General features: G+C 39.5%; 1 protein-coding gene across 16 annotated transcripts in view; it reads right to left on the bottom strand.

The window, feature by feature from the left end:
- The window catches only part of PLCB4 (phospholipase C beta 4), a 419557-nt gene that overhangs the window by 95749 nt on the left and 308110 nt on the right, over positions 1 to 15698 (bottom strand). For all 16 annotated transcript variants that reach the window (XM_023251457.2, XM_045053870.1, XM_045053873.1 and 13 more), the window contains 4 exons: positions 9890 to 9971; positions 8841 to 8941; positions 8163 to 8220; positions 1157 to 1265 (listed from right to left, as the gene is read on the bottom strand). In XM_023251457.2, the coding sequence (XP_023107225.1) occupies positions 1157 to 1265; positions 8163 to 8220; positions 8841 to 8941; positions 9890 to 9971 (350 nt within the window). The remainder of the gene's footprint in view (positions 1 to 1156; positions 1266 to 8162; positions 8221 to 8840; positions 8942 to 9889; positions 9972 to 15698) is intronic.

Below are 15698 nucleotides of genomic sequence, written 5' to 3'. Positions count from 1 at the left end.
GACAGGGTAACAAGAATCAAATCAAAATTGCAAAGGCTGTATTTTCTTTCAAGGCACCCCTCATTTTACTTTAATTCCATGTGATATAGCAGAAATGATAATACTCAGAAAACTGGCAGAGAGGTAAGTAACGAAGCACTCTTGTTGAAAGTAGGTATTTGGGGCCTTAGCAGAAAGTTTAAGTGTACATCTTCAATCAAGGGAAAACTCTATTGACTTGGAAAAATATCCAGGGTGGGCCATGGGGTGTGGTGGGCCAGCAAGTGTATCCACAGGTTTTATGTGGGTCCAGAGAATATACAAACCTTTCAGTCACATTCACTGAGATACAAAGAAAAAAAGAACTAATGGAGGCCATGATACTCATGGGCACATGGGAGGGAAAGAACTTGAATCTGAATCTCATTTCAACTCTTTACTGGGACACAAAGCTGAGGCTCTAGCTCAGGTATCTCTTGCCTCAGGACTTCCTGTCCAGTTAAATTAGCATCATCTCTTCCGTCCTTGGAGGGTGCTTCCCACTGCTATGAGATGGATCTTTAATTTCCTGTCCATGCCTTTTCTTTGTCAAATATTGGAATGGACAGCACACTGTTTCCAATGTTTCACTGAAGGAAGCAAATGTTCAGAAACCCCAATAATTTGCGAAATTAATTTCTGACTATTTAATTTCATATCAGTTGCATTTGTCTTCTCTACCAGAAGCCTAATGATGAGAAGGCTCACCAAATCATGTATTAAAATTCACTTGGCTTGGCAAAACAAAAAAGGAAAAACAGGAGGGATAAATTTTATAGAAGTGAAATTCTTTCCAGGATTGCAAACAGAGACTGGATGGGCATTACTGCATTTTAAGCATTATGCAATACTAAAGATCGAAAACAAGAGAGTACACTCGGAGAACATCACTATAATGTGTTTAATACAGTGAATTTAACATTATAACTCAGGCAACATGAGCAAATTCTGATGTAAGGTAAAATTTATACTGACTCAGAACAGGAAAAAAATAAAATCAGTCTGTTAAGAATCCTTGGCTCTAGGGAGCTCCAAAACATTTAAAGATATGTCTAACTAAAAATCCAAGAATGTTTAAAGTTGCATATATTCTTACTTTTCTTTAATAAAGAAAATTCTCTTATTTTACTTGTGTTACCTTTTTTCTTCAAATCTTCATCAGGCTCATACATCTCGATGATCTGCATTGCCCTTTTAGCATCATAAAATGGGAACAAAATTTCATTCAGTCGAGGGTCTCGCTGATGCTACGATGAGAAAGTAACTCCATTTAGGTTGACATTTCTCACCCTTGGGCATGACACATCACTAAAGGACAGAATTTCTAAAATAAGATATATTTAGAATATCACATTTATAGTTAACAAAGATAGGATTTCACTGTCCCTAAAATATATTTCAAAAAAGTCCAAATTTGGGAGTGCTTTGTTGGTTTCCCTCACTGAACTAGAGAGAGAATATAGAACATACTTTTTTTTTTCCCTTCAAAAGCTAAAGGATACATAAAATGGTGTGCATGTCAGTTGTATGGTCTTCTAGTTTCCATACCACAGATAAAAAATTTGGCATATCTACAAAAAGTGAGATAAAAAAATCTTTGGGTGGGGTGGGGAAGCAAAAACAAAAGCAAAAACAAACAAAAAGCAAAAAAAAAACCCAAATAACTTAAATAGCTAACACACTAATTTAAGTGCCTAAAAAAGAAAAACAATAGCAACAGTAACAAAAAGAAAAAAAAAAACCTAAGGCTAAAAAAACCCATAAGGTTAAAATCCCTAAGGTTAGTATTTCATTTTCATTATATATATATATATATTTTTACATAAACAAAAGATTTCTTGGGCAGTCTGCAGACTTCATTTTCTTGAGTAAATATTTATCAAATCGAACCAATTATAATAATGATGACAATCAGCACAAGGATATGTATATATTATCGACAATATGGAAAATCTGTATTTGAATATCAGTAGTTCATAAAGTCTTTTTCACTATGAACTAGAACTCCGTTTGCTCTGAAAAAACTCTCTGGGGATGGGGCGGGGGGCAGTACATGAATGATTAAGGCAATGAGGATGCTGGTAATACCATGCTTTTCAAAGCAACACTGGATGCTCATGGTAGTACATGGGGCACCAGGAGCTATACTATTTCTGGAGTTCTGACATCCAAATTTTCACAGCAGTGGTGAAAAAAGTCCAATTTACTGACTCAGCTACAATCTTTTGTATTTGTGTCTGTGGGCCTATATCTGGAGACAGTGGGTCCATTAAACTTCCTTATCGTTCACCGTGGATCAGAGAACCAAACACTGTGACCCTGGCCATATGTCAAATATATAATTTCAGTGGAAATAATGGCAGATAAGCAGATGTGAGCAAAGAAACCTGGTCAACAGGTAGAACCTTGACAATAATTCTTTACCCAAATATATGCACAGACGTTGAGAAACAGTACTGAGAAGTATTTAAGAAACAGTTGTTCAAAGTTCATATGGATTTCCCTTCCCCATTTGTTTTGAAATGAACGTTTGAAAAAGTGGGCAACACAGAATGAATGCTGTTGGCCAACGGAACACGTGTGATGTAATTTCTTCAAGCACTTGTGGCCTAGCCTATTCTGGTCCTCCCACCTCTTCACCCAGTTAAGAGTGTTAACTCAAAAGGAATTGTTATCTTTTGGTCAGTTTATCCCAATGAAGCATGCTTCTGTTGTAATCTAAGAAATTACGGCTCATAACAGCTCACATCCATGCATGTGCTAGAGCAGAAACTGTTATAGTAACAACAGGCCTTGAAACCATAAGAAACAAAACTCATGGGGTATGCAGAGAGAAACTAAGAGGTGGACCGTGGAATGCCAGGCACGTGAAGGCATGCTACAATCTTATTTATGAAACGGATGGGCATCATGCAACTCTCGAGCCCACTATTCAAGGAGATGACAAGCACCACCCCTCTGGTGAGAATGCATTGTTTTCAAAACAAACAAAAAAAACGAACGAACAAAAAGCTCTTTCTAGGCACATTTCTTCTCCCGTCCCTGTAAATAACAGCACGGAAGAAGATGGATGTGGAGGTAAAGGTCCTTTTTAGACTCCATTACAGTTATGCTCATGGTTGGCCACTGGATTTCTCTTTGTTCAAAGTAAGCTTTTGGTTTAAAGATGTGCTCGTTGGTAGGAATTATGGACTCATGGAGATGATGGGGCAAATCCATATGAATTAAAAAAGTGAGAGAAAGAACAGAGTAAGCTGGAGGGGAGAGAAGAGATTAAGTTAGGGTAAGGAGAGGAAACCCAGATGCTCCTCTGTACTTTTTATATGCGTGTATGTGCACATGAGCCCTGTGTGACTAATACTTGTAGTGTGATCTGTTGATGGCAGCAGCAGTGGCATCTCCTGCACCTGGGAGTTAAAATGCAGACTCTCAGCCCCCACCGAAGACCTACCAGATCTGATTCTCTGGGGTGGAACCTGTGAATCTGTGTTTTAATGAGCTTTCCAGGTGATTTTGACGTGTTCAAGTTTAAGAAACACTGTTCTAATGTGTAAAAGTATGCATTTTAACATATTTGCAGAAGAGTAAAACAACAACAATACCCCCCCCAAAAAAAAACATCTAAGTCCTGCAAGGATAGAATGCTAAATGTTTGAGATGTCCTTCTTATTAAACTGTCTTAAAATTTATTGCCAAAGCATGATATCCACTAGAACATCCTGCCTGTCAGAAGCAAAAGCTAGGAAAACCAAGCCCTAAAACGGCTGTATCATAAGCCCCTAATTGTAAATTTGCAGGAAATAAGCATTAAAAGCAGACAGTATGAAACTGCCTTTGTCTTTGCATCTGCTCCACCAGATAACGTAACTGTCTGCTTCACTAAAATTTTCATGTTTCAAAAAGGAAGCACGGTGGAATCTGGATAATCCGAGACAAGGAAGCAAATAATAAGATTTGCATTAGAGTCACAAAACTATAATTTTTATATGAAAAAACAAAGAGGGAAAAGATAATTTCCAGGTGACCTCAGAGTAATAAGGTTGCAGAAGAGTTCCACATGGACATAAGCACAGTGTGGAAAATGCTTCACAACTCTGAGGGATCATCTGTTTTCAGTGGGGATTCAGGGGAAGCAGTGTACCTAGGACATTCACCCCTGGACATCCAGAGCTTTGTTAAGTGATGTCAACAGCTTCTGAAAATAGATCACAGAACTGTGCTCATGTGAATGGGGAGACAGTGATCATTACTCAATTATTATGTCTTTACTCTTATTGAGAAAAGGCATCCATTGGCTTTATCCCAACAGAATTGGGAGAGATGGATGTTGACAACAAATATTCAGAAGAGATATAAAGAAGATGAAGGAATAATTTGCAAGGGTAGGCTTACCCATAAGACTAAGAAATACCTCCTTCTCTTTCTGTGTCTATGTATTCAAGAATAAAGATATTGTCAATGGAAAGAGATCTCATGCCCTTTCCTATATTCTTTCAACTGCAAAATAAAAACAAACAAACAAAGAAACAGGTAGGTTTAGCCCTAAGGCAATCATATAATGGGTGTGAGGTGGGGGGGAAGGGGTGCAGATCACTAGGAACAATAAAGCTAATTCTGGATTATTACTGTCATCTAAGACTTTATTTCTCTTTTCCTCATTTTGATCTATTCTCTCCAGCCCTCCATGCATCTCCCAATTCTGTAGCCCTGCCCTCTCAGTTATCATCTTTGTGAGATAATGAAGATAACTGAAATCAATTTAGCTTCTTATTGGAAACAGGCAAAGAGAGGTGAAATGAACTGAAGCTCAGGGACATGAATCAGCCCCACCACAGATAGAGACCTGAGCTGGGAGCAGTATCTAACCAAATGGCAGCTCACAGTGGTTTATTCTTCTACCAGCTCTCCCAGACTCGTTTATTATTTTCAAAAAATAGGAAAAGTTTCTCTTCGTCCACTGATGGGACCAAGAGACACAGCTGTGGCAAAATTTTAGATCTGAGTGGTGGATTTCCATGACTAAATCCATTATGGAGAAGTAACAGAAGGTATATGATACTCTCACATTCTTCCCATTCATGCTAAGCATTCCAAGAAGGAATCTAGATAATCTATTAGGACAGTGCTTCACAAACTTTAAGGTAAAGACAAATCACCTGGAGATGTTGTTAAATGCAGATTCCAACTCAGTAGGTCTGGGTGGGACCCAAGATTCTGCATTTCTAACAAGCTCCTACAGGATGCTGCTGCTGCTGGTCCACAGATCACACTTTGGGGAGCAATGAATAAAGAGATACTGAGAAGCAGATGAGAAGCAGGTCTAAAGCTACCAATGAAAAGCCAGTAGGTATTTATGACATGGATAGGGAGGGGGTGGTACAAACCCCCCTACATGGTGACCAAGCTAATAAGTGGCCAGTAGTCTCTCCTATCATTACAGCTTCCTGGAGATACATGTTAGCACACTGAACATAAAATTTCATCTAAGGAGTAAAAGGATTTACAAGCTGGAAAGTGGTGGGAGGCAGCATGACTTTTTTCCCTATTACCTATTCTAATTGGTTAATGCTGGTGTGTGTGTCTACTGATTTTCACATTATCAGTCATTTCTCTGGTTACTTTGCTGAACTCTTATTCAAAGAGCTTTCTAGTTGACAGTTTTTGATATTCAGGGTACCCAATCATTATCTGCAAATAATGAGTAGGACCTCATCTTTCTGTATTTAGTAGACTCATTTATTTTTCCTATCTTATTGCATAATCTGGGGCTTCTAATACAATGTTGAATTATGGCTTGTTGACACTATATGGCTAAGGAATTTTGAAAAAGTTTAGATCTAAGCTTTTGGAGCCATAGACCCTTACACCGCAATGCCTGCTTCCTTCTTGAGTCAATGTTGTCTCCTTTCATTATGGGTTTCAAAGGTGCTCTACCTTAAGGGTGCTTTTGGTTCTGGAGAGAGAAGAGGGGGTCATTGTAGGACTCAAAAGAGAGGTTGCAAGGAGCTGGCAGAATGTTCTCTAAGTTTCACAAACTTCTTCAAGGACACATTCAGATTTCTATCTAGTCTTTCCAATTCAGTTCACTAGGACAGAAAAGGAAGAGATTCAGGCAGACACTTTGATTAAAAATAAAGGTTGCACACTTTCCTGGACCATCTTGTAGTCTTTATGATCTAACAAAATCTAGAATCCCACTGATTCCATCTGTCCCATTTCAAAATTAAAGGTGCTTCCTTACTGTGAATGAAAAGCCAAACAGAAGAAAATATAAGAACCAATGAGTGCTAATGGCCCCTGTGATAGCAATGTATAAAAGTTTATCAACTAATAGTATTTTAAGAAAGAGTTTGGATGGCAGAATGTACAGATGATCACATATTTTAATATTTAATGTTATATCTTAGACTTGCAAGAATTGCAAGTGATTACTGGGTAGGTTTACAAAAACTAAGGGGAAAGGCTTAAGAGCCCATGAACGCAGCACCTAACCTCAAGACTTCAGAACTCTTTATTTTCACAGTGACACACATAGAAAAGTCTCTGTCATGTTTAATAGATGGCTGGGTGTCAGTTCATCCCAGAGTGTGCAAGAGACCTTGTTTTTAGGAAGGAGCAAACTAATGATATAAATTTTGTCCATGCCTCTAAAAGGCCTTCCTTCTTTAGCAAAAAGCAAGATATTCCTGCCCATCTCACCAAAACTTAAGATGATCAGTGACCCCAAGTGCATGAAGAAGCTGAGAGAAATAAAACAATAAATCTTAAAAATAAAGGAGAGGAGGAAGGAGTTAAGGAAACAAAGCAAGGCAACTTGAGCAACGGTGGCACAGGAATGTGGATATTATCTGGGTAAAGATTACAAACATAGTATTCGCATGACCAAAAACTAGTGGGGTAGAAAGACTTGAAATGTTTTCAAGTAAAATAAATATTGTATTGTACTGAAAGGCTTATTTAAAAGTGGAGGTGAGGCATCTGTGCTGATAAATGGAGTGGTTAGTCTTTCCTGAACATGGGCTTTTAGGCTCTCGATATCAGAGCTTTGAAAGGGTAACCCTGCAAATTGGGAGCAAGTCCTAAAAAGGCAAGAAAAGAGAAGCCCATTGGCAAAGATGTGATTTGTCTCTACATCCTGGAAAATCACAGCCTGCCTGTTGCCTGTTCTTTGGGGTAATACCTCCTGTCTGGCATGATACTCTCTCTTCTAATGTTTTCTTTTTATATGGTATAATGGTTAAATTATATTAAAAATTGCTTTGAAACAAAAATACATTGTCCCTTCCTCACTGAAACTTATTAATGTGGTAGAAAAAAAGTAAATTTTCCATTTTGGATTAGCAAAAACTTCAAGGGGTTTCACTGAACAGAACATTCTTCTCTACGTTCATAAAGAAAAAAAAGTTAATTTTAGCTGTAAGAAAAGTTGCAACTTTTACGTGTTCTAAAATATATTTTTCTCTTGTGCTTAAGCAAATGTTGTCAACCAGTTTTGGTTGTTAAGTGAATCATATTCTAAAATGAGCCCTAAGCTTGTTATAAAAATAAGATGTAAAAATTTAACCTGCAATCTAATTGGCCTAGTATGTACTATATTTTCACCCAGGAACTCCAGTGTTGTGCTTGTTGTCAAAATATTCTATTTGAACCTACATACTGTCCTTACATGCAATCCATTAAAAGACAAAAATAAAGCTTTCCAGTCCATGCAAAGGTATGAGAAAAAGTTAGCAATGGAGAATCCAACTACAGTGTGGTAATCTCAATCCATTCTCTAATGAGATCAATAGGAAAAAAAAAAGTACCTTCAATATCATCTTGCAAAAACACAGACACATTTAATTAAATGAATATATTATAAAATCCACACGCACACAAAGAACCAGAGCTACACATCCATAGCGAGAAAACCAACAGAAAAAAGCAGTGTGCAAAGCCAACGTGTCGGAAGCGCATGGACACACAGGAGCAGCAGCTGATTTTTGCACCTGGTAAAGAAAGCCATCTGGAAAGATCAGCAGGTCAGAAGCAAAGCGAATAAGGGCATATGATGCGGGCATATGATGCGGACATGCAATGGGGACACTGGAGGAGGCAAGCCACTGCACACAGACTTTATGGAGTTAATGTATGAAAAAGCTTACTTCATTTAGAAAGCTCACTAATTGGTCTACCGTTAAATAATCAGTTTTGTCTCCATTGCTGAAAAGAAATTTATTAGAAAAAGTAAGTTTTTGTATATGATGCTACAAGTAGGTACGATTTACATGTTGACATTTGTTGATGATAATTCTAAACTTATCTTCTAACCCTGAGGTAGTGGTGCACTCTTAAAATGGCCAGAGACTGTTCGTAAGAACAAAACAAACAACCCAACAAGAGAAAGAAAACACTCCCATTAGCTCAGAAAATGTCTGCAATTCTTCTTTAGTATTATCAAAAGATGTTATTTTTCAAAACAACATGTAAGTCATCCATTTGAAATAACTGGAATGAATGAACTTTTCAACGACATAATAACATTCCATAATTGAATCTAGTTAGTTCACATAATGGGTTAATACCTAAAGGAGCAGGTTAAAATTGGAGGTAGTTAGTAAAGCCAATGCAAGGGGCGGGGGGGATAGTTCCAGGTGCTGCCATTAATTTTTGTAAAAGTTTCTCAAAAAGTCAGAGTGAACTTTTACGGTCATAAACTAAGGGCTGAAAATGTAACCCTGACTAGATACTCCTCCAGACTCTCAACACAGTATATTAAAATATTATGACAAAAAGGTGTCTTAAAAATCTAAAAGGACAAGAACTCCATAAATGGAACTTACATTTTTTTAAAAAGATCCTCTATATCTGTTCGAGGACAAATCTTTTGTGTCAGTTCATAGAACTTTTCATAAGTAAATGCTGCAGGCTCGATTTCATCATTCTGTAAAAAACAAGAGGGTGTCATAACTCCTGCCACATTTTTCTCGTGAAGGCAAAGAATCCACAGGATCATGAAGCAAAGCAATGACCACCTGGGATCCCAGGGCCTCAATCTCTGACTCTTACTGACAGAAGCCAGAAGGCCAAGTCCAACTGTGGCTGGGCCATCCTGCCAGCACACCAGCATGTGTAAATGGGCGTCTCTTGTTACCATGTGGCCGTGATCTGTGGGTTCAAACACTGGCTACGGCTGGGCTTGCTCTGGGCAACACCCCATAAAATATAAAGAAACATTTCTTCTTTCTCTCCATGATGGAGAAAATCATGTGCCTGCCTAAAGGCTGCTGAATAAATCAAAGCCAGTGTTTACTTACGCTTATCTTATGAATTTTCACAAGACCACATGAAGCTGCTCAGGACAACCACATAAAATTTTCCTTCACATACTGCAGTTTGTATTTCAAGTAGGATTTGTTAAAGTAGGAACAGGCTTAAATCTGTCTTGCAGTCAATCAATTAATTTCAAATACTCTAAATCCAAGGGGCCAAGAACACAAATGGTTTGTGTAGGGAGGAGTGCTTTACAAAGTACCCCACAGCCACCTTGAAGAACACTGACATTGTGCTTGGTCGAGGCGATGTGGACAGGCTTCTTGAAAATAAGCTTCCCACCAGCTGTGTAGAAGAATAGCCTTGCTGACATTTCTTTTTCTTAATGAAACTGACAAAAACATTTTGAAGTACACTGTTTGAATTTGGAAACATTTAGGTTAAATGCCCAGGGAACAAAAGGCAGGCAGGAAGGAGAAAATTACCTGTACTATATGTGACTGAAACTAGTTCTGAATCTAAATGAGACCACTGTTACATAAATAATCTGGCTTATTACATATGAGAACATAACTAGACAAAATCGTTTTACAAAACACATAATTAAACTAATAAATACCTTTCCACTGGGAAGACCTAACTCCTTGAGTGCTTGAAAGATCACCTTTTCTGTTTTCCCCGATGCAAAGGTTCTAGTAATACTAGGGCAGAAAATAAAGAAAAGTCAAGTTATTGTTAATTCTAATTTCGTGGAGGCAAAAATCTAAGAAATACTAGGGATGTGGGATGGGGGGTGGAGAAAGGAAAGGAAAATACAATTCGTTTTCATTTCTGGGTGTTTTTCACTTCACTAACTCTCTCCTGCAATATCCCTCTGGTTCTGCTAGTGAGGCAACTTGATTCTAAGACAGGTGTCTCCCTGGTGATTGTGAACACAAGAACCCCTGGGAGAGCAGTGCCTGGGTGGCTCAGTGGGTTAAGCATCCGACATTTGCGCAGGTCATGATCTCAGGGTTCGTGAGTTTGAGCCCCACATCTGTCAGCACAGAGCTTGCTTCAGATCCCCTGTGCCCCTCCCCTGTTCACACTCTCTCTCTCACCCCTCCACCCCGCCCCCCAAAGCCCTGGGAGATACATGTTGTTGGACAAAAACAATGACAATGGACAATGGACAAAAACAATTCCTCTTTCTCAGGGAAGAGGAATATGGCAGACGGGACAGTAAGTCTAGAATAAAACCTCATGTTGACACTATATAGGTTTGGGGAAAAAAAGTAGTCCCCTAAGAAGTCAGTCTAGGCTGGTGATGGCCCTTATGCCTTGGTACTATAGCAGACATACATTATCAGACATATTTTGAAAAAAAAATTGTTTTGAGCTAAGTACTCTTGAACTACTCTGATGTGCCAGCTGCCTCAAGGCCTAGGAAGTTTATTGAAAAAGCAAAGGTGTGGTGGGAAGGGAGTTAGGGGAACACTTATTCAATGTTTCCACAGAATCTTGGCTTTCCCCTGACACAAGGTAATTTTAAATAATGATGCTGCCTTTTAACTAGGATGGTGCGCATCGAGCCTATTTCCTATGAGAAATGCGTTGGTGACATTCAGAATGACCCAGTGAGGTGTCAAGCTAGCACCCTAGAATTCATGTTTGGCTCTGAGCCATGCCTTAGCCAACCAAAGGAAACCTCCTTTATTCTGTGAGTGGAAGCCCAGGTAAGCTGTCACCATAACTGAAACTTTAATTTCAAAAGTCCAACCTGAGAACAGAGCTTACTTTCATCCAGGAAGCTTGGTTTCGGAATGCCTTCGGTGTGAGCACAAGGAGCTTGGTAGCAGTGCCTCCCCACGCCCCAACCCTGTCATGCACTCCGCCATTCATATTAAGTGGAGGCCAGCTCCAAATGCAAGCACTAAGCGCCAAGTATTCTTGATGAGTGGGAAAACGCACCTCTTCAACTGCAGAATACAACTTCCCAAAATAGATTGGGAAGATCTAACTTTAGGTAAAGGAGTTGTTACGTGTTCATTCAAGGCTTTGTTGTTTCATACTCAGTCCAAGAATACTTAGAAGTACATTTTTAAGAGCGCTTGAGACAGCTGTATTCAAGTATAGGGAGGCCCATGGATTCTCTTTAACAAATCTACGGACATGGTAGAGCATATGTGTTTGACATCAAGTAAACCAGTTTCTAGGATAGAGGGTGTTATGTCCACATTTTCCACTTCTCTAGTTCATGGAATTTTCATGCACTGAATTGGGGTGAGAAGCAATTTACCTGACCTTTATAAAACAGGAAAGTAGCTAATCAGTGTTCTCAATCTCTTTTTTTTTTTTTTAAGTATGTGTTAACATGAGAGCTACAGGCCCCAGCATCCCCAGATTTGGGACAGGAAGAAACTGTTTGTACAGCAACCTCAGGGGTATCTCAGTGAACTCGAGCTTTGGTTAGGTTGGATAGGCCTGAAAAACAACATGAAAACTGATTGACGTGGTCATGAATGTAGCAGGTACAGGGCCTGAGCCTTTCTGGGTGTGGGTTGGAGGGTAGAGAGGAAAGGAAGAGACTATAGGAATAGAATCTTTTGGCTAGAGCTTGTTGAAGTACCAAGACATGAACAGGAAGTAGAACAAGAATGTCTCATGGGAGGAGGAGGTCTATGCATTAGCACTTGGGGCTAGGGGGCAGGTAAACAGATTGAGAGAGAAAAAGAAGGAATTAGGGTGTCCAGTGCCAGGAGAGAAAGAAATCCATGTAGGGATATACTAGTGAGGGCAAAGTCAGAGCCCAACAACATGACTGCACAGGAAATAAAGGTGAGAAATGGTATTATGGCCATAGGGGCTCTTTCTCTGGCCTTCTTTTCTGAGGGGGCTTGGGCTGGGCAATGTCACCATGGATTTGCTCACCTCATTCTGACGGAGACCAAACCCAGGATGGAAAATAGAAGCAAGGAAGTTGAAAAGACCATTCCCCTGGTCTATCTAATAAAGTGCCTTTATTGCCTTTGCTTCAGGCAGCTATCAGAATCAGCCTTGGGTCTTAAAATGGATTCACTCAGAGGTAAGGGGGGAGGGGTTGTGGCACAAAGGTGAATTCTTTGAGTTTCCGGTTACATTAGAGGCCCAGCAGAATACCCTTTAACAGGGTCCTGAAAGAAACACATTTATCACAACCTGGGGACATTTTTACATACCATCATAGGTATTTCGTAGGAGAGTATTTAGAAAGGACTGTGATTTATTCAACTCTTATATATAGCCTCACACCCACAGAATACAGGTTAGTGCTTCATGGCTAACAGATACTCAATGAGTTTTTGTTGAATCATAATAAACCACCTTCCCCAAAGGAAATGCTACAAAAGCAAATAACCTTGAGTGGAGCCCAGTCCTATTAGAGTCCTGGTTCAATTCCATGTTCCAGCAGACTTTACAGGTGATAAAGACAGAAATGATCCTGAAAAAACCAAGGGAGTCTCACTCTTTCTTTGTCCTCAGTGGGCCTACAATCCATTCCATGGTTTTAACACCAGTTTTTGAAACACTCAGGTCAGACTCATGGAGTGAAGCCTCAGCAGAATCCTACTAACTTTGTTGAAAAACTAGGACTTCAGGACATGTACAGATTACATAGGAGTTGGGCTACCATGATCATACCTGAGGCTCTCAGACTTCCTCTTTAACACAACGATCTCTTTTAAGACTACTTCCTGCCACAGCCCATAATTTTTGTCTGGCTACTATGTCCCGACTCTCTAGCCATTGGTTCCAACTCCAGGTTACAAGGAATAAGAAATGGCAAAGAAAAGAGTGATTTTCAAAAGCCTTGGTCTAGGTGAGAAGATAAATTGAGTAGGAGTTTGCAGGTTTGAGAGAAAAGCAGACTGTGTAAGTTTATGTACATAGAAAGAAAAGAGGGAGATAAAGAGTTAAGACTTTCTTCATTAATCATTCCTGCAACTTCCTGGATATTATATTTTGGTTAATACTCAAGAGCAGGGGCCATTCCCAAGCTATGTAATGACTATGAAGCCAGACCCTTTTTAACAGCATGCACACTATAGTAATAGTTTCCATTTTAGGAACTCCAGAATGATAGTGATAAAATGACATTTTAAAAGTGTTTACTCTTCATATCCATTAAAACATTCAGAACAATTTCCACCTAGCCCTTGGCAGCTCATCTACCAGAAGACTTACCGCTTTTTTCTGGCTTGCTATCAATTCTCCATCAACTTTAACAAATTGCCCCCAAATAACAGATGTCTTGTGTCAAACACCTGTTAATACTGGCAGGCACCAAAGAGTTCATGTCAAAGAGAGCTAAAGAAAACGACATAAGGATGGTAATAATTTTGCATGTGAACATGCTAGATAAAGATCTTTGAAATCATAAAAGACTTCCAATCTTGTCTAACAATGGCTTGATTAGTAGGATACATATAAATGAAACCAGAATTGCTAGTCAGAAGTGCTTTGATTGCAATCTATGTGTTTCTACTTCGTCCATTTCCTGAACCTTATCTTGGAAGAGAAAGCAGGACAGTAAAGCATGTAAAAACAGATCCAATATACATTTCTATTCACACTGCTGTCTGTGCTAAGTTTAAAGAAAAATTTTAAAGAAAAATGTACTTAGCTGTAGGATGCTGGGATACATTAAAATAATTGTCCTGCTATTGCTCAACAGAGCAAAGGATTTTAAATTTTTTGTTTTATGTTTATTTATTTTTAAGAGCGTGAGAGACAGAGTGTGAGTAGGGGAGGGGCAGAGACAGAGAGGGAGACACAGAATCTGAAGCAGGCTCCAGGCTCTGAGCTGTCAGCACAGAGCCTGACGCAGGGCTCGAACACACGGGACATGAGATCATGACCTAAGCTGAAGTTGGATGCTTAACTGACTGAGCCACTCAAGTGCCCTGCAGAGCAAAGGATTTTAAGTGAAATAAAGATCAATGTAAAGTATCTTTGCCAACAATTATCAATCAAGGGTGCTAACTGGGTTTTTGATTTTGTTTTAAGGTCTACTTTTTTCTAGAGTAGACACAAAATTGACTTGCTAGTAAGTTAACAAAAAGCAGAGAATCCTACATCTCGATTTGTAAAGATCACAACACATGTGTAAGGTCTACAACTTGGTAAGCCCTCAATAAAAGGTTAAGTAAAAATACTGTCCATGGTCTTATGATTCATATGCTTTTAATTTCCTCATTGATATTTCTGTTGTGTCACATGGGCTGTTACAGAACACAGAATTAAGAAAAATGATGACTTCTAGGACAGTTCTGTTAAACGTGAAAAGAGCGATTCTGAGAGTATAGTGATAACCTCATGGGGAAACAGAACGGAAATGTCAAGGCAGAATGAAGTGCCTGGCAGAGAAGGAGATGGAGAAGGGTCAGAAATGGCTAAGTGTGATCAGCAAGCCACTGCTCAAATGCGCTTGCTCAAATGCGATGCAGCTGGGGACCTGTTCACTTCATCTCTGAAAGATAGGGCAGTTCTAAGACAAGATTCTACCTAGTAGCTCTGGGTTTTATTTGTTGCTGTTTCTGTTGGCTTCTTTGTTAAAGTGGTATCCAGAGAGGAAGTCAACATCAACCTAAGTCTGGAGAATCCTAGAAGAATGGGTTGGTATCCAGGAAACCTGGGACTAATTCAGGCTGTGGGCTTGGGCTTATGAATCCAAACACACTCCTGGTTTCATGGGGACAGATGATGCCCACTCCAGCTTCAGAAATTTCCATGAAGTGCTTACACAAATGCCAGCCAAAAAAATACCAGGAGAGTTTGGTAAATAATCCCTATTGCTGCCATCTCAAGAGCTTCCGGGTGTACCCACAGACCATTAGCAAATCCTAACACCAGAGAGGGAGTAGAGAGGCAGAAAAGAGGTAAGGATGAGGAATCCTCAGAGGGTGAAACATACCAGCTTAAGTATTAAAGAACCCATGTGGAAGACACATCTTTTTCATGTTTTCATTTTTTTTCCCTTCCTTCTTGATTCCTTTCAGGCTTTGCTGCCATTGTTTTTTCATTGCCACTGTTAACTTGGGCAGAGTGAGGGGATAAAGTGACAGTTCTGAAGAATGTGTGGTGTCAGCAATGGTACACCTAGAGATTCAGTGGCAAGAAGCCAAAGGAGTCTACCTCCCCCTTCCCACTGGCCACCAGAGGAACAGCAAGGCCCAGAACAAGCAGCACTGTCCAGAGGCACCACACTTCTGAAGACACAGTCTATATACACTTCTGCTACAGGTGCACAATACAACTTCTTTAATTTTAGCGAATGGTTGCTTAGGGCAAGTAGACGAAAGACATTAAAATCCTCAAAGCCCACTTGTTTGAAGATATAAAGAATACTGATACATCTTCGGACGTTCTTCATCAAAGCAGAGTTAATGCTACCCATTGTGAGGAAAAAT

Source organism: Felis catus, chromosome A3, assembly GCF_018350175.1.
Source record: "Felis catus isolate Fca126 chromosome A3, F.catus_Fca126_mat1.0, whole genome shotgun sequence".
Classification (NCBI taxonomy): Eukaryota; Metazoa; Chordata; class Mammalia; order Carnivora; family Felidae; genus Felis; species Felis catus.
This window is presented reverse-complemented; position numbering and strand designations above follow the sequence as displayed.